At 41.8% G+C, this 24,378-nt stretch overlaps 3 protein-coding genes across 8 annotated transcripts in view; 1 reads left to right on the top strand and 2 right to left on the bottom strand.

Annotated features, from left to right (window-relative positions):
• Positions 1 to 57: 57 nt before the first annotated feature.
• On the top strand, positions 58 to 12,282 carry RBSN (rabenosyn, RAB effector). The gene is made up of 11 exons (XM_065687398.1): positions 58 to 467; positions 2,707 to 2,850; positions 3,271 to 3,371; positions 3,959 to 4,004; positions 4,117 to 4,278; positions 5,177 to 5,418; positions 6,259 to 6,329; positions 6,685 to 6,771; positions 7,254 to 7,356; positions 7,827 to 7,901; positions 8,771 to 12,282. The coding sequence occupies exons 1-11, from the start codon at positions 305 to 307 to the stop codon at positions 9,908 to 9,910; spliced, it is 2,334 nt and encodes a 777-aa protein (XP_065543470.1). The 5' UTR covers positions 58 to 304; the 3' UTR covers positions 9,911 to 12,282.
• Positions 12,245 to 14,097, bottom strand: MRPS25 (mitochondrial ribosomal protein S25). 2 transcript variants are annotated; one of them, XM_065687404.1, is made up of 5 exons: positions 13,872 to 14,096; positions 13,677 to 13,783; positions 13,257 to 13,344; positions 12,787 to 13,025; positions 12,245 to 12,381 (listed from the first exon to the last, which is right to left on the bottom strand). In XM_065687404.1, exons 1-4 carry the CDS (start codon positions 14,003 to 14,005, stop codon positions 12,833 to 12,835), a joined length of 522 nt encoding a protein of 173 aa, XP_065543476.1. In that variant the 5' UTR covers positions 14,006 to 14,096; the 3' UTR covers positions 12,245 to 12,381; positions 12,787 to 12,832. The 2 variants fall into 2 exon arrangements, with proteins under 2 accessions (XP_065543476.1, XP_065543478.1); XM_065687406.1 differs by lacking the exon at positions 12,245 to 12,381 and having other exon boundaries at positions 12,653 to 13,025; positions 13,677 to 13,755; positions 13,922 to 14,097.
• A 576-nt stretch (positions 14,098 to 14,673) lies between these two features.
• Positions 14,674 to 24,378, bottom strand: part of NR2C2 (nuclear receptor subfamily 2 group C member 2) — a 41,632-nt gene continuing 31,927 nt past the window's right edge. For 4 of the 5 annotated variants that reach the window (XM_065687402.1, XM_065687399.1, XM_065687401.1 and 1 more), the window contains one exon: positions 14,674 to 22,172. In XM_065687402.1, coding sequence (XP_065543474.1) covers positions 21,998 to 22,172 — 175 coding nt within the window. In that variant the 3' untranslated portion in view covers positions 14,674 to 21,997. The remainder of the gene's footprint in view (positions 22,173 to 24,378) is intronic. The other variant, XR_010614342.1, reaches the window with a different exon arrangement.

Raw genomic sequence — 24,378 nt, 5'->3', positions numbered from 1 at the left:
CGCGGCCGAGGTGCGCGCGCCTGCTCAGTGCGCCTGCTCAGTGCGCCGCCAGCGCCGCGCCGCGCCGGGCCTCCGCGCTCGCGACTTGGCTGCGCCGCGGCCCAGCGGGCCTCAGCCTCTCCGGCGCCGCGGTGGAGCAGGGGCGAAGCCGCCCGCCCGCCGCCGCTGCCCGCGTCTCTTCCAGAAGGCCGCGAAGGACGATGCCGACCCCGCTCTTCGGCCCTGCGGGGCGGCCGCGCCCTGCTCTGCCCCGCCGCTGCTGCTGAGCCCGGGGAGCGATCGCGGCCCGCCGGCGGCCGGCACCATGGCGGCCGGCTGCCCCCCGCCCTTCGGGGACCCGGCGGAGATGCGGGAAGGGTTCCTGTGCCCGCTGTGCCTGAAGGACCTGCAGTCGTTCTACCAGCTCCAGACGCACTATGAGGAGGAGCACTCCCGCGAGGACAGGGATGTCAAAGCGCAGCTCAAAAGTAAGAGCCGCCACCGGCGTTCTAGCGCGTTCGGTTCTGCCAGGCGCGGGCACCGCGGGGCTCCCGCCGCGCGTTACCTCAAGCCCCGGCAGAAGGTTCACGTTATTTCCGATAATTTCGATACGAAAATTCGGCAGCAGCCGCTAGAAGCCATCGCTCTTCAAGTGTCTGTTTCTGTGCGTGACTTATTATTGGCCCGTTGGGTTTCTTTTATTTTTTTTTATCTGAAAACTCTTGATTTATACGGCAACCCAGATGAATTCCCAAGCGTTCCTTGAAGGCCCTACCGAACAAAGGGAATCTCTGGTACTTGCCAGGTACCGAGTTATTAATCCCGTGTTCCGACAGTAGGTAAAACTGCAGCTGCAGTTAAAGTGTGTGAAGTTCAGAAAGGTTGTTGGGGAAAAAAAGAAGAATGTGGGTAGAGCTGGCAGTAGCTGCTGGGAACGTCCCGGGGTTGTGCTGTGGGTTACCAGCTGCTGCTGCGGTCTGTAAACCCCTTTGAATTCTGTTTAAGTAAAATATTTACCCTATATCCCCCTCGTGTACTCGGCGTCATCTTACATTGAGAGAAGGATGTGCCAAACCTGGTGATAATTCTGTGTGTTCCCTGTGAGAGGCCTTTTGTGTTTATTGTATGAGAGAGGGTGGCCTGGCCGCCTTGAATCTTTACTCGTGCCTCTGCTTTTTTTTCCCCTGAAACTGATGACTGTTATTTCAAAAGCCTCTTTCCTCAGTGAAAGTGTTGTGGTTTTAACAAGCCTGTCTCAAGGGCAGCACAGAATATTTCACAAATCTTTAGGTTGCTTTCCATCAGTCTGGCTACTTCCTGGCTCTTGGCACTGTGCTGCTCTTGGACAGTGAAGGCAAAGTGCTCAGTACTGCAGCTGTGTTCTCACATGGGTACAGTGCTGCAAAGAGCTGAATCACAGGCGCTTCCATGGAGCATTTAAACCAAAATAACAACAGGGTTTTCACCGTGGTAAGAGGAAAGAAAGCAACAACTTGGGTTGGCAAGATTTCCAAAATGCTTTTATTTAATACAAAACACCTGTGCTTTGATTTTGTTCTCTCAGTGTTCTTTTAATCTAAACTAGTGTACTGTGACTTCTCAGGCCATCTTTCATACATGTTTTTGCATAAAGGACATTTTTTTTGTCTGCTTACTTTCTGTCCTAGGTTTTCATGTCAAGGTCTGTCCAGTGAGGTCCCTTCTAGAAGAAGGAAGGGCAGCAGAACCACTGATTTAAATTGCCTGTTGAAGGGACTGTGCTCACCTCCAACTGCTCTAACTGGAGTTCTAGAAATGCTTACAAATCACTGTATTGACTCAGTTGGGTCATACTGAGGTGCTTAAGTTGGACTTCATGGGAAACAAAATTATGAGGATTGCTTGAAAAGTTTTTGTGTGTGACAAAGCCACGAGGCATCCCTACTTCTTTTTGAGTATATCAGGCTTTTGAAGTCTCAGGTGCAAATCTGTTTTCTGTTTAGGTGGTGTAAACTTGAGCTGCAGGGTCTAGCTTGTCTTTGCTATGCTGGCTTGAGAGTAGGTGGGTGGAGGAGAAATCCCTGACAGCTTTGTTGAGAAGTCGGTTTTATATCACTGAGTGTAATTTTGGAAGGTAGCAAAACTTCCACAGCTGAATGTGTCTGGCAAGAAGAGTAGAGCCCTCAGCTTCTCCTAGCATACAGACAGGAGTGTAGCTGCAGAAGCTCTGGAGTTTCAAGCCTCAGGAGACTGCCCTCCTTCTGCCAGCATTGACAGGAGATAATAAACAGTGGGCTGTTTAGTGCTTCTGAAAGTATTTATGTGTACAAGCACACTGAAATTCTTAGTTTGTAGTTTGTGCAACAAGATGGTGTTGAACATCCTTGAAACCTAAGACAGTCATCAGGAATTATGAGAATGAAGATACTTATCTGCATGATGTCCCAGAATGCCATAAAATGGATCCCATAGTTAGAGACAGCTTACTGCTTTACAGTGAAGTCCCTGAATGGAGTGTCTAAAACTACTGGTTTGTCATTAGGACCATAGTGCTGCTTTGCAACAGACAACAAAGAGCATTTCAAGTCATCTGTGATTCCCTGAACCACATTCTGGTTCCAAGCAGAATAGGTTGAGAATGAAACTGTCATCAAGGAAAAAGATCTGTGCTAAAAGATGAGAAATTTCACGTGACAAATATTTGGTGACTACCTGCCATGTTTGGTAACTTGGATTTATCCTTTTCAGATCTAGTCCAGAAGGCCAAAAGAGCAAAGAAGAAATTGCTGAAACGAGAAGGAGATGACAGAACTGATTCTGGATCTCAGGAACGATACGAGTCATTCAGCTATGGTGGAGTAGATCCATACATGTGGGAACCCCAGGAAGTTGGTAGGAGAGCTAGAAAGTGATACGCAGCGAGGATTTTTCTTTAACTGGGAAAGTGCTACAGTATTGCTGATGCTACATGGAATTGCGTGGAGTTGGTTTTGAGAACACTACTAGCTGATAATAGCTTGCCAGATGTAACAGGGATGAAGAGGGGAAAAAACTTTGCAGATGTTGTCTTCAACATAGTGCCTGTTGTTTTGTGTAGTAGAAAGAAAATGCTGTTTTATTGCTAGCCTGGAGGTTGGGCTTTAACCTGCATGTTTTATTTAGGGCAGCACCATGAAAATGTAGGGTTCTAATGTGTCTTTAAGATTCAATTTGAAAATGAGACATAAGTAGTGGAGAGCTGTCTTTCAAGGGGCATTTAAATCCATTCAAAACACCTGGGTGACTGTGAACACTGTTTTGCTATCTCTCCAGGTGCTATGAGAAGCCATCTTTCTGATTTCAAGAAACACCGAGCAGCCAGGATTGATCACTATGTAGTAGAAGTCAATAAGTTAATAATCAGGTTAGAAAAGGTAAATTTGATGCTTTTAATATTTTTAATATTTAATATATCTTTAGTATGAAGTGTGCCCATTTATCTAGCAGCTACTTTTATAAAGGATACTAAACTAATACTCTGTTCACACATTATTGTTTTCCTTTTTTGAGTACTGTGCTTGGTCTGAACCCATACTGTGGATTTGACTTCGGTTTTGTGCACTAGTTTCAAGATGAAGATACTACATCCACCTGCTTCAGGAACTGTTTCTTTCCCCGTATATTTTCTTCATCTTTTGCTAAATTTCTCCCTCTTTCTTTGTCATGATTCTTCCAGCTTCCAGTTCTTCAAAATCTACCAACGATATACTTGCATTTTTGTCTCAGATAATGTTGGATGCTGTAAGGATTATGTCCAAAATGCTCTGATATGTACAGGTTTGGTGTCATTGTTTGGAACTACTTTATGAATATTACATTAGAAATAAATAGGGAAGTTGCAGGAATCGGGTGCAGAACAGGCTGAGACTTCTGTCTCTTCAAACTTACTGGGCTGGACTGTATTGGTTTTTTTTCTTGAAAAAGTACCATTTTCTTGAATGTGTTGTTTATCTCCTACTAGCTTACATCGTTTGACAGAGCAAACACTGAGTCAGCCAAAATAAGAGGTTGGTATGAGCTTACTTCAGACTGTTTGTTCTTGTAGTTTAACCAGCTGAGGAATTAATTGAATGAATTATTTATGTTGTGTGTATTCTCCCTACTCTTTCCCTATCACAGCTATAGAGAAGTCTGTTGTGCCTTGGGTCAGTGACCAGGATGTTCCCTTCTGCCCAGACTGTGGCAATAAGTTCAGTATTCGAAACCGACGTCACCACTGCCGCCTGTGTGGGTCTATTATGTGCAAGAAGTGCATGGAACTTGTTGGTCTTCCTTTGGCAAGTAAGTACAGTGTGTGATGTTAATTCCTCCCCTCCTTAGCTCAGTCAGTGCTAACTCTGTCCTGCCTTTCTGCCATTAGAAAAAAAGCTGCTGGTAACATTCTGTCTGTGTGGAAAACTTGGTCCTTAATGTGTCATTCAGCATCATGCAGCCACTTGTCTGTCAAACAGAGTAAAAATGATTTCTCCATTCTTTGTCTCCATTCCTTCTTCAGGTTTGGGAGTGTTACATAACCCTAAAAAAGGTACTAGAAGTAGTACTAGTATATACTACTAGTAAATACAATTAATATTTAGTATTTGAGTCTACCAAGTACCATAATTATGAAGGTATAAGCTCTAGGAATTAAAACTGACAAAGTTCTTGACATTTGAAACTGTTGCACGTATTTCCAGTCTTTGCCATAGTTGTCCACATGCTGACATTAAAGAAACTCAGCCACAGGCCTTTAAGAAACCCTTCAAACTTTAATTTCCTCATCCAGCACATTGGAGAGGAGACCATGTTTTCTGTTGAAATAAATAAGCTGAACTCTCCAAACAGCTCAGTTAAGCACAAAACTTGGGCAGCATTAAGGTACCTGTTGTTGCACATGCTATTCTATAACTGTGCAAGCTCCAGTGTGAGAATACTTTTAGGCACAAGCCAAGTAGGTGCTTCTCAACAGTCTGCTCTCTAGCTCCTTCTAGGATGGAGCAGGTTTACAATGAAGACCCAAATTCTGACTTGCAGCCTTGGTTGTCATAGTTCCCTGTGTGTCTTTTTCAGCAGATTATTTCAACTTGGTTTTCTAATATGACCTGAATGTAAAGTTTCTGTTAAAGTGCAATTCATTTGTGTCAGTAAAATCTGTTGGCTTCTCCAGTTGCTGTAAAACTTACCTGTGTGTAATTTTTAGGCAAACTCACTAGTGCCAGCAGAGAGGCCTTGGGTTCTCATACAAGCCCGAACTCCTCACCTAACAGTGTCCATGGCTCTCGCCGTGGCAGCATTAGCAGCATAAGCAGTGTGAGCTCAGTTCTGGATGAGAAGGATGATGACCGAATCCGATGTTGTCGGCACTGCAAAGACACCCTGTTGAAAAGAGAACAACAGATTGATGAGAAAGAGCACACTCCAGAGATTGTGAAACTCTATGAGGTAAATCAGAGTCTTTGCTGCTTCCATCCTCAGTGTATCTGCCTGTGGTTGTCACTACTTCACTTCAGGTTTGTTATCTCATGTCCAAGCGCTTACTTGACTTAATACTCACTTGTGTTAGAATAGATTCTACTTTGTGTTTATGTCATGTAACAAAGATATATCTGAAATGCCAGAGCTAATTGCCATGCAGTAGTTATACCTCATGATAACACCATTTTAAGATGCATCTTCATTCTCATACTCTAGAACTGATAGTTCTGAGATGCACCTCTCAAAATTGTGAACTGTGTCAGCTGGGATTCCTCAGAACAGTTCTTGTTTAAACCAGTGATACGCTGTGCACTTCGTGCTGCACTGGCACTATAGGACTCAATATTGTCAGCACTGTTTGTCATCACACTCATGACAAATGTTTTTTTAAGCCAGTGAGATCAATCAAGAGTGTATGGTTGGAACATCGTGTTCAACTCTATGTTGAAAGCAGGTACTGACAATCATCAGGTATCTTTTGAGTCCACAACCCCCCCAAATTAATATTAATGGGAGCTTGTGCTCTTTGTGAAGAGATTTAAGGCTAGAAGTTGTCCAAGCCGTCCATTATAACAGCGTTTAAATGCAAAATTCATCTTGCAGAAATTCAGGGAGTCTTTCTCTGTTCCTGACTATGCTGTCTGTGTTGGAAAAATGACTGGAGGGTCTTGTCATCCTGAATAATTAAGTGGCTTTTCTCACTGTTAACTTCGAACATGCACATGCAGTGTGCAAGGTTTATGTCAGCATGTACTTGCATAAGTGTTTAATGGAAGTTCTTTTTTCATGTGTTTTGTTTTAAACAAGAAACTCCGATTCTGCATGGAGAAGGTTGACCAGAAGGCACCAGAGTACATAAGGATGGCAGAATCACTAAAGTAAGCCCTATTTGATGAGTTTGTTTATGAATGTATATATGTACTTTTCTTCCCCAGAAGCGTAGGAAGGACTTAGGAACTGTGCCAAGCCTGCAAGAGTGTGTAAATTATTAAAAAAGCACTGTTAGATTATCTGTTGTCTTTTGGATTCTCTTCAGAGCGGCACTGAGTTAACTGTGGATGGCAACATTGCCACTTCGCACTGAGGTGCCACTGTCATATTTTGACGTGTCATCCTTTCAACCCCTTTAGAGTTGCCACTTGTTAAATTTTAGTCATCTGGGGATAACTTCTAGTGCTGTGTGTATTGTTAGCTGGAAGCATGACTTGTAATAAAGTTGTATTTATTCCTTAGCGCTGGGGAGACAGCCTACAGTCTTGACAATGCTAATGACTTGAGGGTGGAGATTCAAAAAGTATATGAACTTATAGATGCCTTAAGGTAAAAGATCTCTCCCCTTCCCCCTCCCCCCGCATGTGTGTGTTTGTCTATTTATGACTTCTCTACAGTTTTTCCCAACTATTGGTGTCTCTATTTGTGTATCACATTACCTGCTTATTCGTATGGACAACCAGTTTGTTCACCTGTAATGAGTGTGTGAAAAGGTAGATGCTGTCCTTGTGCACCATCAATTTCTACTTCTTTTTCCAGCCTTAAAAATCATGCATTTCTCTGCAGTGCAAATAACTAAGCGCAGAGGAAACAAAGAGGCACAGTTTTTTGTTTGTGTTTTGGGTTTTTTGTTTGTTTGGGTTTTGTTTTTTCTTTTTTTAAAAAGATGAGTGGGAAGTCTTACAACTTGTAACCTCCACAACGCTTTACCTAAAAACATGAGAAAGTTTCATCCAATGTTGTCTCGCTCCCCTTCTGTTGCACTTTTGCTGGCCCTTGTTTCTGAACTGATGAGCTTTGCTTTGATGCAGTAAGAAGATTTTGAGTCTAGGCTTGCATGAAGATCCCCAGCCTCATCCTAAAACACTACAACTGCAGAGAATGATAAGATATTCAGCTACACTTTTTGTTCAGGTAATGGAGCATATGTTATGAGCTGAACATAGATTTTATGTAGTGTTCTCTTCTTTGCCAGGCATCCCTGTGGCTTGCAACGATTTTGACAGGAGGTTTAGCTCTAGACATTTTCTCTATAGTCATTAGTTCCCCATATAGTCTGTATGTAATTCTGTGTAGTCATTGCTTCTCCTAATGACTTATGGCAGCCAAAAATGAGCTAGCTTGAATACAGAGAGTGCAGTCAGAGCAGCATTGAGTTTAGTGACCTAAGAGAATGTGTGAATCTTGGCTTTGTCTCTTGCTGAGGTGTCCAGCTAGCAGGATAGCTCTGGCAGCAAAGACCCGCTCAGGTTTGCAGCAGTGACTGCAGTGTAGACATACTTTTTCTTTGTGGGGTGTTCTGTTGGTGGCATCTCTCTTTTCAAGTACTTGAAAACTGGCTGAATGCCTGCAAGCAACAACGTAAATGTTTCAATTTTTGCCAGGAGAAACTGCTTGGCCTGATGTCCCTGCCAACCAAAGATCAGTATGAAGAACTGAAGAAGAGAAGACTGCATATGGTAAGACAGGTTAAGATCCGCTACATCATGTGTCAAGGGCTCCTTCAAAAGCTTAAGCCTCACACGCGTGTGTGCATGAGTAGTTGGATTTCAGTTTTTCATTTTTTTTAATGCAGATCGTTCCATGCCCTGTGTAACTCAGTCACTGTATCATCCTGAACATAAGCAGGTGTGTAGTGAGCAGCTGAACACCTCCAGAAGGCAGCAGTGACTTAGTGGCATGTGCTGTTTTTGCAGCCCTAAACTACATGTGTTAATCTACATGGGTTTTCAAATTGTGTTCTGGAGTTCATTTGCACAAGTAGAACTTGGAGGCTGCTTTCGGTGGTGAAAAAGGATATATGGGAATAAGGATGCTTCTTGAGAGAGTTTCTTCAGTTAGGATGGAGGATATCACCAACTGTAAACTAAAGCAGCTTTATCTTGAGGTAGAAGTTGAGAAATAAGAATTGTTGCACTCCAAAAGCTAATGATACAGGTGGCCTGTAACACAAGATGCTCTACTATGGATGTCTGCTACAGTCAGGTGTAATATAGTTGCTGTCCAAATCAGTCTTAGAGTACTCTTTGCACAGTTGCATTCATCATTTCTTGCTCTCTATAAAGCACTGTCATTGCTCCTGCTTGCCTTTTAAGTTTGTAGAGGCAGAAGTCATGGGATTTTGCTGAATATCATCACAAACTGAAGGGAAGCATTTGGGTAGTACTATGAAAATAAGTTTTCTCTGCGAAGTCACCAGAAATACAGCTGATTCCTTTCAGTGACAGCCAGCAATGTCTAAGATCAGTGAGTTGCTTGTACCTACAGATGTTTAGAACAGGGTTTTTCAAGGTCATGGTGTTCTCTTACTATGTGTTCTTCACTTTAGGTGGCTCTTGAAACACATGGAAAGCAAGAAGAAAAGCAGAAAGATTTCTTCTCCAGATCTGCAGCTGCAGTTAATGGTGATGCAACTCACCTGAAAAAAGAAACAGTCAGGAAATCTGAAGGCTGGTTACCTACATCTAGCATATCACGTGAGAGTGAGATAGCAGACCCTCTTCTTCAGCAGATTGACAATATTACATCCTTTATTAAGCAAGCAAAGGCTGCAAATAGGATAGACGAGGTCCGTATGTTGCAGGAGAACCTGAGGCAGCTTCAGGATGAGTATGACCAACAACAAACTCTGAAAGCTATTGAGCTTTCTAAAAAACAGGCAGAAGAGGAAGAGATGCAGAGGGAGGAACTTCAGGTGCTTTGTGAAAAAGAGTGGGAAAGAGAACACCACAAACTCATGTCTCAGCATTCAAGGACATGCTCCTTAGACTTCAGAGAAGTCAAGCAGCATCAGCAGGGAGTTGTAAATGAGAACCGTAACTTGACAGCGTGTGCATTGGATTTGGATATTACTCGGATCAGAGGGGACCCAGGTTTTGAAACTCCTGCTTTTGAGCAGCTGCCAGCTAAAGAGCACTTGATCTTCACATTCACACCCCAGAATGTCCCACAATGTGACAAAGCCCAAGATCAGCCAGCCAGCCTAAACCCCTTTGAAGACGAAGCAGATACCCCTCAGTTAGAGGAAGATGCTGCTAACCCATTTGCCAAAGACACTTCTCCAGTGGTTTCTTTCTCTAACACAGCTCTGCAAAGTGGTAAAAAGGAATATAATCCATTTGAAAATGAGGAGGAGGAGGAGGAACAAACTAATGGAGCACCTGGCAGTACTTCAAACCCTTTTGAAGAGGATGAAAATCCATTTCAAAAACCAGGGGGCAGCTGGAATTCTGGGAATCCCTTTGAAGAGGGATCTTCTACCAATCCCTTTGAAGTGGAGGATGACACTGAGAATTCTGGAGAGGAGGCTATAGAGGAAGAACTGCTGCTTCAACAGATAGATAATATCAAAGCTTATATATTTGATGCCAAACATAGTGGACGAATGGATGAGGTGGAGGTACTGACAGAGAACTTAAAGGAATTGAAGCGCACACTAGCAAAGCAGAAGGAGAAATCCAACTGCTGAAGCAATAGGGCTTGGTAACCATTATTTTAAATCTGCTGTTAAATATGGGAAGGTAGAACAAGATACTTACAAAGAGGAGTACAGATCACAAGAGGGAATTGGGGGAGTCTTGACTTTCATGCACTTTTAGCTAGGCATTTCCACTACTACTCAGTCTTGAAGAAAGAATCACTGAGGTATGCTGCTGGTCCTAGACACTTGTGTTAAGGAATTTTGGAATGACTTGTTACAACACTCAGTGCTGCCTGGTCTTGTTTTATGTTTATTTACGTCAAAGTGGCTAAGTGCTAACAGGGAACTGTGATTTGGGAATGGTTGCAATGTTGGTTGTTCTCTTTCCCCCTTTCTGTTACAATAGTATTGGCCTTTCGAGTGGGGCTTTAACTAAAGAGAGACAAAAACTTTTCAAGTTCTGCACCCCAGTAATGTTATGGTGCAGTGCTACAGTGCCTGATGGTGTTAGCAGAAAGTGCTGTTAAAAGGGTACTGTGATCCTTTGAGGTGCAGAACATACAGATCAATTTTGTGCAATGCTAATACGTAAAAGGGATTTTAAGACTGAGAACTTTCTAACTGATCTTAACATGAGTAACTTTTTAACATGTTTATAAAAATCTGGATGCTGTGTTTTCATCACCTTTAGTTTCCTTTTTGCTCTGAGCACAAACTGTAATAATAGAGCATGCTGGGTTGACTTCAGAGCCCTGCTTGAGGGAGCAAGTACCTACTTGTTTCCAGGGAGAAGAGGATCAGGCTGGCACCATTTCAGACTACAGTAGGAGTGACCCTCCAATTCCTAATTATCTTACGGAATCTGCACATTCCTTCTCTGGGTGACCGAATGATCATGTGTGTCATTTGTGAGACTGGAACCCTTTTTTTGTAGAATTCAAGGAACAGAAATCTTGTTTACAATGGAGAGCTGAAGTGCCACTGAACTGTAATTCTGTGAAAGTTGGGAGACAGCCTGTGGCTGCAGTAGGGTCAAATAGCAATTCTGTTTCATATCTGATTCCCTTTGGAAGTTGTTCCGAGAATCAGGCATGTCTGTTTTAAGTAAGAAGCTCCAACTTGGAGTGATCTTGGGATCCTGTGGTCCAGGGGATGATAGCCAGCACTGGTAATGCAGGAGGGCTTAGAGCTGGGCTCTGAAGGTTGGTATCAGAAATACGGGATCCCTTCAGGGTTAGGTCAGCCTGTGTCTTTGCGAGAGATGGGAGTCTGAGCTCCCAGGATTTTTATCTTTGGCAGAGGTCCATCATCAGGCATCGGTGTGTGAAAGGGTGGAAGGGAGAAGTTAATCTAAAAGATGTATTTATTTAAAGCTGAAATAAAGGAAATCATACAGATCACCCTGCACAGCACTAACAGTGGGCTTACTCAGAAGTGTAAACTTTCATGGAATGGGATACGTGTTAACTAAGTCTCTGGCAATACATATTAAGTAGCACAGCTGTAACCCAGACATTGTGCAACATTTTAGAGACACAAATAATTGCACTACCTGAAGAGCAGGGACTCTGGTTTTAGCTTGCTATAAATTGATGGAGGAAGGGACTTGCAGAACTCTCGTTTAAAAAAACCAAGCCACCTCCTCACTTAACAGCACTAGTAACTAATCAAAATAACTTACGAGCAGCCCGTTAAAGACACTCGATGTTCTTACTGTAGCCTAAATCTGATGTTGAAAGGTGTGCAGAGCAAGACCATGAAGTTTTTATACCAAGATGTTTTATTAGAGTTCATTTTTAGTCCCTGAGTGTTACTTTGCACCAGCTGAAAGGAGCACAGGATTCTCAAAGGTCATAAACTAATAAAATGTGCCCTGTGGCACCAAATTTGCAAAGCAGAAAACGGATGTTAAGACAGGGAAATGTAACCCCTGGAACTGTTTTAACAGAAGCAGTGTAAATTAGATATTTAAGGCTGTTTGCTGGTCACGAGGACTGTGCCCTGCACTTGTAACCCAGAGCTGTTTTGGAACCAACATGAAAAATAAAGTTTCAGTGGATTCAGCTTCCACATTTTAAGTGTTTTTTCCTTGATGCAGCTGTCCTGCCTTGTTTGTATTTTCAGTCTAATACACTAATAATTAAAGTAGCCTTACTGTAATTTTTCAAGCAGATAACAGACTAGCATACCTCATCTTCTGTTAGTGTTAATGGGACAGACTAGACAACTCATACCTAAAGTCATCTCCAAAGTGAAGACTTTATGCTGATATTTGGGCTGTTGTGAGGCTCACAACACAAGGGAATGAAGACATCCATAAAGCTCAGTAAATGTCTAGCATTGAATTTTGTTAAAGCTGCATGCACTGCTCTGTGTGGGAACTTTGTAAAGAGATGAAATAAACCAACATGTTTATTTTGTGCTGTGTTTGGTCTGGGCAGTTCTTACAGGACACGTGAAGTGGTGTGAAGTTTTGTACTCGGTCCTTAGCTCCACAGTCAGCTGCTCCGAGAGCCTGCCTGGAAGGTACATGCAATTACCAAATTGCAAGCAATACAGTACAATCACGTTTATCTGCTATTAGAGGTATTGTGTGACTGTTTGGTAAGGCAGAAGCTGTGATGATTCAGAAAAGACTTTTAGTCTATTCTCCATCCAAAGCAACACAATCTGGTTATACAACCTTATACATGCAGGCACAAGTAGGATACAGGCATTGTTTCCCTTGTTCTGTTTGCCTTATATGCAGTGTTGACTGTAATGCTTTGTAAAACTGGCATCAAAAAAAGCTGGGTTTCAACTTCTATTTATTTTTCACTTTAATTATTCTAATTGTAGCTCTGAGAAAACTGTCTCCCATGTATTATATGAACTTGTTTGTTCCTGTTTCCAGGAGCTTTTAGCTCTTTTTCCCACTGAAGTACCTTGATTATCCAGCCCCGAGTAAAAACAACCACATGGCTTGATCTTTCAGGCTGATGCTTCATTTTTCATTGCAGCTTTGTATTTTCCCCTCATCTCTTTGGGAAGTGGCACAAAAGCAGGGCAGGGAACCTGGCCTTCAATTTCACACATGCATTCTCGCAGGTGGTACTTCTTCGGCCCAAACGTTGCTGGATGTGACAGTTTCTTCTTTTCCCTCTCCTCTTTTTCAAGCGTTTCTCTAGAAACAAGATCCATTTGTTGTTATTATCAGAAGCCTGAATGGTGACATTTCTTCTCCTTCCCCTGGCCCCAGTTTACCAGAAGGACGGATTTACAGTTCATTTTTTACATACAGTTTACAATACATATGGAAGAAGTTACACTTCCCTCTGTATACTTGACAGACGTTTGCAGGGACTGTATTACGATGTATGCAAGAGGGTACAGGAGGTTATTAAGTGTCACTTACTTGCTTTTCCCCAGGATTTTCTTAATGTGCTCAGTAATCTCTTTGTTGGTTTTATCTTCCACGTCAACTAAAACTTGTTCCCTGGTGTCTGTCAAGACAGATTTGTAACCACGTATGACAGGGGTCCTTTCCCTGCAACGCACTTTCACAATAGCTGGGAAAAAGTGTTTTAAACGCCCAGAACTGACATCAGCCTCTCTGCCGCTGCTGGGTACAGGGTAACGTTTAAACAGGAAAAGCAAAGAGCACGACTCGGGGCGGAGGCAGAGGCTTGCAGGGGCTTTACCAACCCGTGGAGCCGCTTCCCTGCACCCGCTCCCTCCTCCCGCGGAGCAGGCCGCGGCCGGTTCAGACCCCGCTTCCAGCGCGGAAGCAGCCGCCGCAGCCGCCGCTGCGCTCCGCAAGGCCAGCGGGACCTACCCAGGTAGAACCGGAGGAAGGGCGAGGGGGTCATGTTCTTGAAGAGCATGATCTGCACCCAGGGGTTCTTGTACTGGATCTGCGGGATGTTGAAAAACACAAACCTTCTGGAAGGAAGAAGAACACAGGCGCCAGCTGCCTCCGCAAGCCCACGCTGCGGCGGAGGGCGCTGAGCCCCGCCGCGCCCGCGCTCACCTCGCCCCCTCGCTGCGCTCTCCCGCCGTGTTGTAGTTCACGGTCATCACCTTCACCGCGCTTTTGAAGACGACGTCGCCCTGGCCGAGGTACTGCAGCGTGCGGCGCACGGGGAACCGGCCCTTCATCGGCATGGCGGCGGCCGGAAGTGGCCGGGGCCGGAAGAGGTGGGGGCGAAGGCCGGAAACGGCGGGACGGCGGCGTCCGCAGAAGGCGCGCGCCGGCGCCGGTCTCGTTCCGTGCGCTGTTGGTTCCGCGGGCGCGGCTGGGGCTGCTCGGCACGGGCACGCGCGCGTTCCGGCCTGCGCGACCGCCGTCAAGTGCGAGCCCTCGTTTTGCGCCCAAGGCAAACGTGCCCGGCCGGCCGCGCGAGTTCAGCCGCTGTTTGGAGCCGAGCCCCAGCCCGTGACCCCATTACCCAGCGTGTGCGAGGGAGCTGAGCCGCGGCCCAGCGCGTCCCCTTCACCCCGGAACTGGGAACGGGAAGGAGCTGCCCGCTACAAGAGAAGGTGGAGCCCCGTCCGTTGGCAGCCAGCGGTCTCCAAAACCCGGAGAGAAACAGAAGACTGAAGAGGATGAACTGGAGCTGAGGAGAAGGTCCTTCTCCCCCAGGTGGCTCCCTGGTTTCAGGAGGGCTCACGGGACTTGTGTTCCCTCTTAAAACCAGTTAAACCACTCACAGTCACAGTAGTGAAGGGAAAATACAGTTTCCCCCTAAAAGATAATAAATGAAGGATTTGGCTTAGACACCTCATGTCTAAAAAGAAATTAATTGAACTTAATGATACAACTCAAAGACACGTATTTGTAATTCGCTTTAATAGTAAACCTCAATTAGGTAGTAGTATTAAGCCACAACAATATAATGCCACATTACATTAAACATTTATTAAATAGCATTTAATAAAATGCATAAGCTAAATCATGCACCGCAATACTCTATATACAAACACAACAATGCAAATCCCTCTTCATGACTGAAGACACTGATCAGATACAAAATTCAGATTAAAAAAGAACATGCTGTTATTTTCAAATGCTGCCGCACATAGTGCTGACTTCACAAAGGAAGCTGTGAGAAATTAACAACTCCTGCAGGATTTTTAACTTGGAATACAGTAACATAAACAACAGTTTTCTAGATTATCATGAACAAAGACTTCCCGAAAATATCCCACAGAATTAGATGATTCCTTTTACAAAAACCTGCTGTTCTTGTAGGAGCTCAGAACTCCTCAGTATGCCAAACAGACACAACACATACACAATGTGCAGGTTGCAGTTAGGAAGCTGAACACGGGCCTGCAATGTATTCTGGAGTATAGAGTAATTACTAAAAAGATTCCCACGTTCAGCTGACTCCATGTGTGAGAAGGTAATGTGAATGCTCTGCAAGTGATGTGCTTCCTTCTCAAAACACATCCTTTTAATGTGAAATGTCCTCAGACCTGCTTTCAACCCACAGTCATTGAAAGGATTTTAAAATGGACCTATGCCTTGCTATCGTTTATCTAGGATGATCAGAAAAATGCACAAGAAGCCAGTTATTCTGGGGTGTTAAGAGACCTGGCAGGAGATGTGCTTCTCAACGTTTTGCTCTCTGTGACCGGAGAAAGCTAATTTCACATTCCACAGTTTCCACAGAGCATTACAACAGAGCCTCTGTTGCTACTTACATGTGAGTGCATTTTGTCCTTCAGAATACAAACAATTCAAAAGTGTATATAAAAAAGTTCACAATCTTAAAATATGCTCTTTTCTAAGTTCACAATTGATCTTTTAAAATGGATTAAATCCTGATCAATACCCCAACTGGCTTCTTAATCTTTAAAAATGTTCCTGCAGTTCAGTGATGTTAAAAGACATTCAGGTTTCCATTCAGCCTTTAAAGAGGAAAACAAACATTATTTGAACAGCACTGATTGATTGTCAAGACACCAATGAAGGACCATCTGACACAGGAATTCCTGCCATTAACTTAAATGATTTTCCTGCAGAAAAATCTCAATAATAAGGTTTGAAACGTTAGAATGGATGTTTTACCATTTTTTCTATATTTGGAACAAAAGTTTACAAACACATACTAAAAGATAAGCAAGAAACAGAGAACATTCTTAGCACTTTGCAGAGCAAAGGCTTTACAAGCAGAGGGCCTGACTCTCAAAGAGGTTTGTGTTTTACTTTAAGCACACAAGAAGCTCACGTTGTTTTAACTGGTGTCTGCTCATCTGCCCAAGTCTTTGACACATTGAAGATGGCAACAAATGCCCAGAAAATTCCTCTTCACCTTTTTAATACGGCAGAAACAAGACTTGGTGAACTACTCCCCTATGTGGTCTGTGAAATGCTTTGTTTTAAGAAACAAGAGTTAATAGAATTGCTTTACAGAAGGTTTCCTTTGCAATTTAAGTCATCAGAAAGCCAAAGGAACAACAACTACTTATATTTTTATAATTGAAATGTTTAAATACTCCCTGTGAGTAACTACTTCAAGTCTGATTTCACAAATGCTGATGTGCCCACCTCTCATGCAAAGAATGGAAACCGCACACAGAGTGCAGGAGGTACAGAGATGGTAGTGTCAGAAAAGGATAGAACATGAACATGGACATTAGTCTGACGACTAAATGCACTAACCAGCTTTGTTCAGTTTAAGCTAGACAATAACGAGAATAACTTTGGAAAGTGAATATACAACTGAAATGCATTGTGAAAAATCTTGATGCTTGCTAAGAAAGAAACTAGGGGCAATTTAATTACCACTGCAACAGAACTGTCATTGTTTCACTGAGCAGAATCTTGGTTTAATGGTTTGGTTTCATGTTATCATTATGGCCTCACGAGTATTTTTTGAACAGCATCCATTGCATCCTGTTCTGTATGCTACAGCTCAGTGATAAGGGGCAACTTGGTTTTCTTCCAAGTAGCCACTGCTGAAGACTTAAAAACAATCTCTTCCAAGTGTCACTACAAATAAAACTTTTACAAAAAGTCTCTCAGAAGGCTGCAAGACGAGTATGGCTTGGAAACAGGGAGGGCTTTTTTTTATGAGTGTAGTTATGTATTTATAGTATATATTCTATTAACTATTTACTGGCAGACTTCTACACCTCAGATAAAAAAGGATGAAAGGAGTAACGGAAAAAGACATAAAATTCATGGAATATATTTGCAAATTCTGAGCAGAAAATCCTAAAATCAGGCTGGGTTTAGAAAAAGGTGCAAATCTCTGAAATTCAGGAGGATTCACCTGCTTAAGTGAGGCTCAGTTTGGGCTAAGAAATAAAAATTAGGAAGCTCTGGATTAGCAAATGAATTAAAAGCTTTAACAGAATGGTATGAATAAATGGCTACATATCTGTACATATATACATACACTACACACAATCTATACACTGTACATAATATTTAGACAAGTATAAACATATACATTCATAGACACAGACATACAACTATGTACATATGCCTCAGCTGCTCAAGTGAGGTTCAGAATTCAACATGCAGAAATGCACAGTGATGGGAGGCACAAAACAAAGGGGTGTAAAAACTCATCAAATCCTTTAAAAAGAAGGAAGACAGGCATGAATGTAACAATTATAAGCCATTTCCAAAGCATTCATGTAACCTGGAGGATAAAACAGACTGTGAGAATTATGATGGTATTATCTGTGATGAACTTACTTACATGACTTCACAACATAAAGCTCAGTAACCATCCTATGATTCTATGAATAAGGTAATTCAGGGGTTTGATGTTTTCCAAGTCCAGTATGTATTCAGACTTAGAGCATTTAAACTTTACAAAGAATTTCACTTTAACCTGCAACCTCAGGATAAATAATGTTCTTTTTTTTTCCACATGTATTTCCCATATAATGCTGATACCACTGATTGAAGCAGAAGCAGAACTGTAGCATTATCTAACAAGAGGGGTTATGGCATTTTTCATCAAACAATAAGTTTGAACTTAGTTCAGGAGAATTTATTATTAAAATGCCTCAGCAACTTTAGAATCAGAAGGTGCAAAAAGTGACTGTTTTCATTTTCTCCTCTTTGCCATGCCCTCTTGAGAATCTTTCATATAAAGCTGGTTTTTAAACTAATTTTGTGTCATTCAGTATGCAGTAGACACTGGCAGTTTGTCCTTCCTCTCTCTGCCCCTTACTTTCCTCTGTACGGTGAACATGGCCTCATTTTGTTGATTCTCCATAGACATCTGGAGGCATTAGGACTGCAGATGTGTGCTGCTCTCACAGCAGGCCCATGTTTACCATCAGAGCAAACCACTGCAGCAGCTCTTCTGTTGTGGTATGGCAAGTGTGGTAAACTACTGGGACAGATAGTTTGCCACAACCTACTTGTTTGCCAGGTATTTCTCCTTTTTCTATTATGGGCAAGAATAGAGGCAAAAGAACCAAGCTACCTTACTTGTAAATAAAGGAGAGGGATTTCAAACAGAAAATCAATGTTTAAAGTGATTTTCTCCTCAGGATCCTGCAGGTATTTGCTGGTGCACCTGTGTGTGGCTGATTGACCTGCCAGCCCTTCTGCTCACACCACGCAAGTCAAACAGGGCTGCACCTGATGCTGTTAATGCAGAAAGCTGCTTTAATCCCTGCTTCTTTGGCAGTAGCCTGAGCCTGATAATTTCCAGTTCCCTTTTCCTGGCTGAACTGTATTCCTGATAACCTTGCTATTCATGCTATTTGGTGCTTTTTAAAATTATCCTTTAGTAACTAAATGGTAGGTAATGAAGGAGGAACCCTAACTACTCTCTTAATTTTAGTGAGCAGGGGCATGTTCTGGTATCTTCAGCATCTTGGATGAACTCATTCAGGAAATCTGTGAAAGCCCTGTGTGCTACGCACAATGAAAACACTCAAGTTTCTTTCTGCCAAAGAAGGAACAGTCAGGATACTGGTTTCACCTAGAAACTTCATCCCTGACTTGTTTTCCCTATCACACCTCAGAATAGGCCCTTTGCCAAAGGGTACAGCAGTGGTAAGGGGAGCGAGCTGTAATCAGCATAGTAATCTCCAGTCAGTGCTGTTCCCAGGAGGTATTTTGGCTGCCCTGCGGGCCAAGGGCTTCAGACTGATGGCCAAAAATGGCACGGTAAATGGTGACCAACAACAGTTTCTTGCCCCAGGGTGTTCTGAGTCAGCATCCTTAATAATCGGACATTTCAAGGCCGCTAAAACAAAGGCCTGTATGATTTGTATGATCTCTTTGAAGAATCTCTCCTTGGAGATTTTTTGTTTTCTTTTCTACCAGTTTCATGTCAGAGAACTCCACTGGCACCAGCAGCATTGCATCTGATTTACAATCAGTGTAAATAGGCAGAGAAAGATGACTGTTGCACATGGTCTTAGTTCTGTTTCTTTAGTTCACTGTAAGTAAATTAAAGGAAGAAAAGTAGTAAAGCTTCTTGCCCTTGTCACAAATGCAATAAAAATCATTACTATTATAAAGCTAACTCAGAATGCTCCTACAGAGTTCTTGGTCAGTGTTCTTTTACCTACAAGATTCAAATCCAGTTCCTTCTCAAAAGAGAGTAGAAAAAAATTGAAGCGCATGAAGAATGGCCATTACTGTCTCCTTATCACTCCCTGCATGCCCCAGCTTCAGTCAGTACAGAATTCTAGCATTTGTGTGAAGTACTTATTACCAGTACACACATGTACTGAAGGTCAGAAAGATCTAATTGGTTTATCGCTATATTTCTACTGAGTTAAAATATTTTCATTTCAAGAGCAGCAGAAACAGGACCTTGAAAATTCTGGAGAGTAAATTTTAGGCACGAAGTAGAGCTTCAGTGAGATGTCACTTTTCTTAGAATCTTTTTCAGACTGTGAACCTTTGCTTCCTAGTTCTGTAAACACAAGTTTGGCATTGAAATTCAGCCTTTATGAAAACAAGCTATTTCCAGACATAAAAATGAAGAAATAGCTTTTCAATAATTGTTACAATAATAAAAAAACCTCTCCTGTCCCATATTCATAAGCTAAAGTTTGCACTTGCAAAGAAGAAACAAAATGAAACTGATCTTAAAGTAAGGCTCGGAAGATGAGCTTGTTATATCTGCTGGTTACTGGCAGGGGAGTTGAAACAAACCTCAGAACAAAAAAAAAGTGCTGAACTAGATTTTTGTCACATAAAAACACACAAGTAGAAAATGCCTCTTCCATGCAAATAATTCAGCTGATGTGTGCAGCTGATGAGCCAGGAGCAGATACAGGTATTAACTGCTATGACTTTAAAAAAAAAAAAAAAAACCCTTTGTTTAAAGTATTTAATGCAAATAATCATAATAAGTAATACTAAACTGAAGCAGTGCTAGCAGCTAATAACCAATACGGAAAACATGTGGATGGCTCATCCTTCTAGACAAAAAGTAGTTAATTTTATATCTCCATGGAATATCAGTCATTAACTGCAGTGGTATATGATTGACTGTAAACACTATTTTAGTTTCATACTAAGTCGTCGTCGTGGTTTAAGCCCAGCTGGTAACTCAGAACCACGCAGCTGCTCTCTCACTCTCCCTCTTCTTCTTCCCTCCGCTACCAGAAGGATGGGGAGGAGAATGGAAAGAATGTAAGTCCCATGTGCTGAGATAAGAGCAGTCCAGTAACTAAGGTATAACACAAAACCACTACTGCTACCACCAATAATAATAATGATAAGGGAAATAATAAGGGGAGAGAATACAATTGCTCACCACCTCCTGACTGATACCCAGCCTAACCTGAGCAGTGATCTGGGCCTTCTGAGTGACTCCCCCCAGTTTCTGTACTGGGCAGGACATGCTGTGGGATGGAATACCCCTTTGTCTAGTTTGGGCCAGGTGTCCTATCTCTGCTTCTTCCCAGCTTCCTGTGCCCTTCCTCCCTGGCAAAGCATGAGACTGAGAAAGTCCTTGATCAGAGTAAACATTACTTACCAACAACTAAAACCACTGGTGTTATCAGCATTGTTCCCAGGCTGAAAGTCAAAACTACAGCACTGTACCAGCTACTGAGAAGTAATAAAAATTACTGCTACTGCTGAACCCAGGACAGCCATAGGAGAGCTGAGAGCACTCAAAAAATGGGAGTGTTGAGTCAGGGAAGGGGGCATGCAGAAATAAAAGAGAACTTTGTAATGTAATGGTAGCCAGGGGTTCTATACATTTCAGGTTTTAAACTGGACTGATGATGAGGGTGTTTAAGGGATACAGAGGAATAAACATGGAAATACAAAGAGCATACTCAAAGACATTACACAGCTGTACTTGAAAATGACTGTTTTTCCAATTAATGACTGATTCTCCCGGCAGAATACCATCTGACATAACTGTGTTGGTCTGAATAGAAACTTCAAAGAACTTGAATATTTTGTCATTACTGTGGCAAGAAACACACTTTTTTCTCTTAGTTTGGGTAATTCCTGTAGCACGTAATAGTCACTATGACTGCATCATACTGTGCATTACAGCTATGCTGATTTAATGGTTTCATATAATGTGGATATCTGAGTTCAGAATCCACATTACTATCTCCTGCATAACATAAGAGCAAGTGATTTTTTTTGTAGAATAAATGATTGTCTCCTGTAGCATTCTACATTTTCATTGAAATCACTGTCATTCTGACTAAAGACATAATTTTCATTTTCCATACTCATAAGCAGGATGTTGATGATGTCGCTTTGACAAGAAGTGATTACAAAGTGCTAATATTATTCCCTGGCATTTATTAGATATTAATTCCAAGGATACTTTTAAATATATACATACTGTTCTTTTTACTTTTAAAGTAATTTTACTATTAATCTCTGATATTATAAAACTCTCTTTAACCACCACTAATTTCTAAATACAAAGCATGTGAAAAGTATGTTCAGTAATCTATAGCCTTTTAAATGAAAGGCATCAAAAATATTCCTTGTGGCAGAAAAGGTCCTATAGCAGGTCTTTTAATAGCTGCTTAAATGTTGTCAATGTCAGCAAACAGACAAGGAGAAACCTGACAGGAAACTGGTAACAAGTTGAAAACAGTTGTACATACCAAAATGCTATTCTTTTAACTTCATAATTCTATGTTTTTGTGAAAACTACTTTGATCCATCTCATTGCGTTGTTCCCACTACGCAGACGTGCCAGTTATTTGACCATTATATTCTGCGGTTTCCATTTTAAGAATGTAGGGTATTATGCTGTCAATGGGAACATTTCCAATGAGACCAGTAAAAAACAGTTCCTCAGTGATGCTAGAGTTCATCAGCCGAAGTGCTGGCAGGCGAACTAGAATCCGGGCTAGCCTGAAAAAGAAGTTCAGTGGATTATAAATACATATAATACTAGTTTAAAATACTTTGTGACTGAAAAGCTGGATCTGCTTTTATTATTACCATAACTCACAAATGGGAGTAAAGAGGCAATAAAAGCTAATTGAGCTATCTTAAAAAGAACAGTTGCTTTTCTATCCTGCAAGTGAAATGAAAAGCCACCATTTTTCTCTGTGGTTTTCCAAAGAAAAGGGTATTAATGGCCTTTGTAGATATAATGTGTATGTACAGACACACAGTCCTGGTCTGCTTTTGAAACTCCCAGCTCTCAAAGCACTTCATAGTTCAGGACAATGCTGAGATGAATAATATTCATACTGACTGGGTGAGAACATTTGCACAGAATTTTAAAAGTGAATCTAATTAGAGTTAAACCATAAGCAGAGGAGTCCTCAGTTACTCAGCAAATTAATGCCAAAGCAGATAGCAAGAATGGGACTGGATATGCATAAAAGAAGGCAAGAAAATCTGCTTCTGATGAGAAGAGGAATTTGGAGGGATGTGTTGTTACTCATACATATTGCCAAATGCTGTGGGTTTTTATGTACCAGGATGTTAACAGAGATTGAGTATAATGACGTGATTGTATCGATTTGCTGGACTGTCAATGCATTTGTAATTTAGGACAGTAATCAAAGTGTATATGCTGTGCTTATATGGCAGACATTTAACACAAATGCCAAAATAAATACATTTCCTGAACCACAGCCATGTTAATAGCAAACCTTAGGCAGCACTGAACACACACCTCTGGAAAATGCTTGAATATCTGTGAAGGAAATATATGGTCCATTCTGCAAATATGCCATATAGTATAAACTTGATTGCAAAATTGCAACAAGATTCAAGCTATGCTGCTGGTTTTGTGAAAATTTAACACTTGTGCTTCTATTTCAATTTGTGCCAGCATTCAGTTGCTCAGAAATAATCACATTTGTACTATAAACTTATTTATAGGTCAGTATAGGGAGACAAACAGTATCAATTAAAATACAGGACATTGGAAAATGCCTTGTATTGGAAAACTCTGATTCTCTTCCTTGAGCCACTATTAAGAGAAGTAAGTATATGGAACAAATTCTGTATTTCTTTTTATGGCAGGTATCCAGCTCTCACACATCAAACAAGAATAATTAATTGTACACAGAAGAAGAATGCGGGATTTGAGGATATTTCTGAAGTAGAGAATCCTATCTTCACGTAACTGGGAATCTTGATGCCCTTTCTGTTGCCTAGAGGATGTTAACTCTGTAAAATGAGTGCAGAGACTAGTCTCTGAGATGAGAGGTTTTTTTGTCTGTTTTTTTAAGATTACACTCACCTCAGACCTTTCTTAAATGTATGGGACTGTGCTTCTTTATGTGAGGATACTTTTTACAATAAAAGAGAGTATGTTCTAGGATATATTGCTAGACAGAAGTTAGTTAGAATTTCCTTTGTAGTGCAGAGAAGCATTATGTTGATGAAATTTAAAATAGTTTTGATGGAAACTGTTAGAAATAGGAGAATTATTTCTAGCAAGTAAGAAATGAGAACAGTTGAGACGTGAAAAAAACCAAGGTATTTTCAAAGAGAAGTCACTGAAAATTCCAAAAAAATTAAAGAAAAAATAAGTAGGATGTGGGAATGTCTTATAAACAGAAGCTTAAGAGTTGGTTATTATTCCCCACATGTAATCTTTGTTTTTCCAAGGTTTAAAAAGTGACAGTTACACTTTTCTGCATAAGTAACTTGCCAAAGGGCAATAATAACCTTTAATTCTCTCAACACCTCTTTGACAACTAACATGAAAAAGGAGGCAGCTTGAACTGAAGAAGTTTGAGGTGGTTAAGGCTGTGTCAGGGACTGCAGTGACAGGACAAGGGGTAATGGGTTAAAACTTAAACAGGGGAAGTTTAGATTGGATCTAAGGAGGAAATTCTTTCCTGTTAGGGTGGTGAGACACTGGAATCGGTTGCCCAGGGAGGTTGTGAGTGCTCCATCCCTGGCAGTGTTCAAGGCCAGGTTGGATGAAGCCTTGGGTGGGATGGTTTAGTGAGAGGTGTCCCTGTCCATGGCAGGGGGGTTGGAACTGGATGATCTTGAGGTCCTTTCCAACCCTAACTATTCTATGATTCTATGATTCTTGAGACTTCTGTTTACTTTTCTAAACATGGCAATGAGACTCTGTCTCTCTCTC

This window comes from Lathamus discolor, chromosome 7, assembly GCF_037157495.1.
Source record: "Lathamus discolor isolate bLatDis1 chromosome 7, bLatDis1.hap1, whole genome shotgun sequence".
Lineage (NCBI taxonomy): Eukaryota > Metazoa > Chordata > Aves > Psittaciformes > Psittacidae > Lathamus > Lathamus discolor.
Note: the sequence above shows the minus strand (reverse complement) of the source record. Positions and strands in the feature narration are given on the sequence as shown.

Bases quoted from the DNA above. Each gene is read 5' to 3' on its own strand.
- MRPS25 (XM_065687404.1), bottom strand. From the start codon at position 14,005: ATGCCGATGAAGGGCCGGTTCCCCGTGCGCCGCACGCTGCAGTACCTC. The intron at 13,784-13,871 runs GTGAGCGCGGGC...TCTTCCTTCCAG, and splicing joins GAGCGCAGCGAGGGGGCGAG to AAGGTTTGTGTTTTTCAACA. The intron at 13,026-13,256 runs GTAAGTGACACT...TCTTGTTTCTAG, and splicing joins AAAATCCTGGGGAAAAGCAA to AGAAACGCTTGAAAAAGAGG.
- RBSN (XM_065687398.1), top strand. From the start codon at position 305: ATGGCGGCCGGCTGCCCCCCGCCCTTCGGGGACCCGGCGGAGATGCGG. The intron at 468-2,706 runs GTAAGAGCCGCC...TATCCTTTTCAG, and splicing joins TGTCAAAGCGCAGCTCAAAA to ATCTAGTCCAGAAGGCCAAA. The intron at 7,357-7,826 runs GTAATGGAGCAT...AATTTTTGCCAG, and splicing joins CAGCTACACTTTTTGTTCAG to GAGAAACTGCTTGGCCTGAT.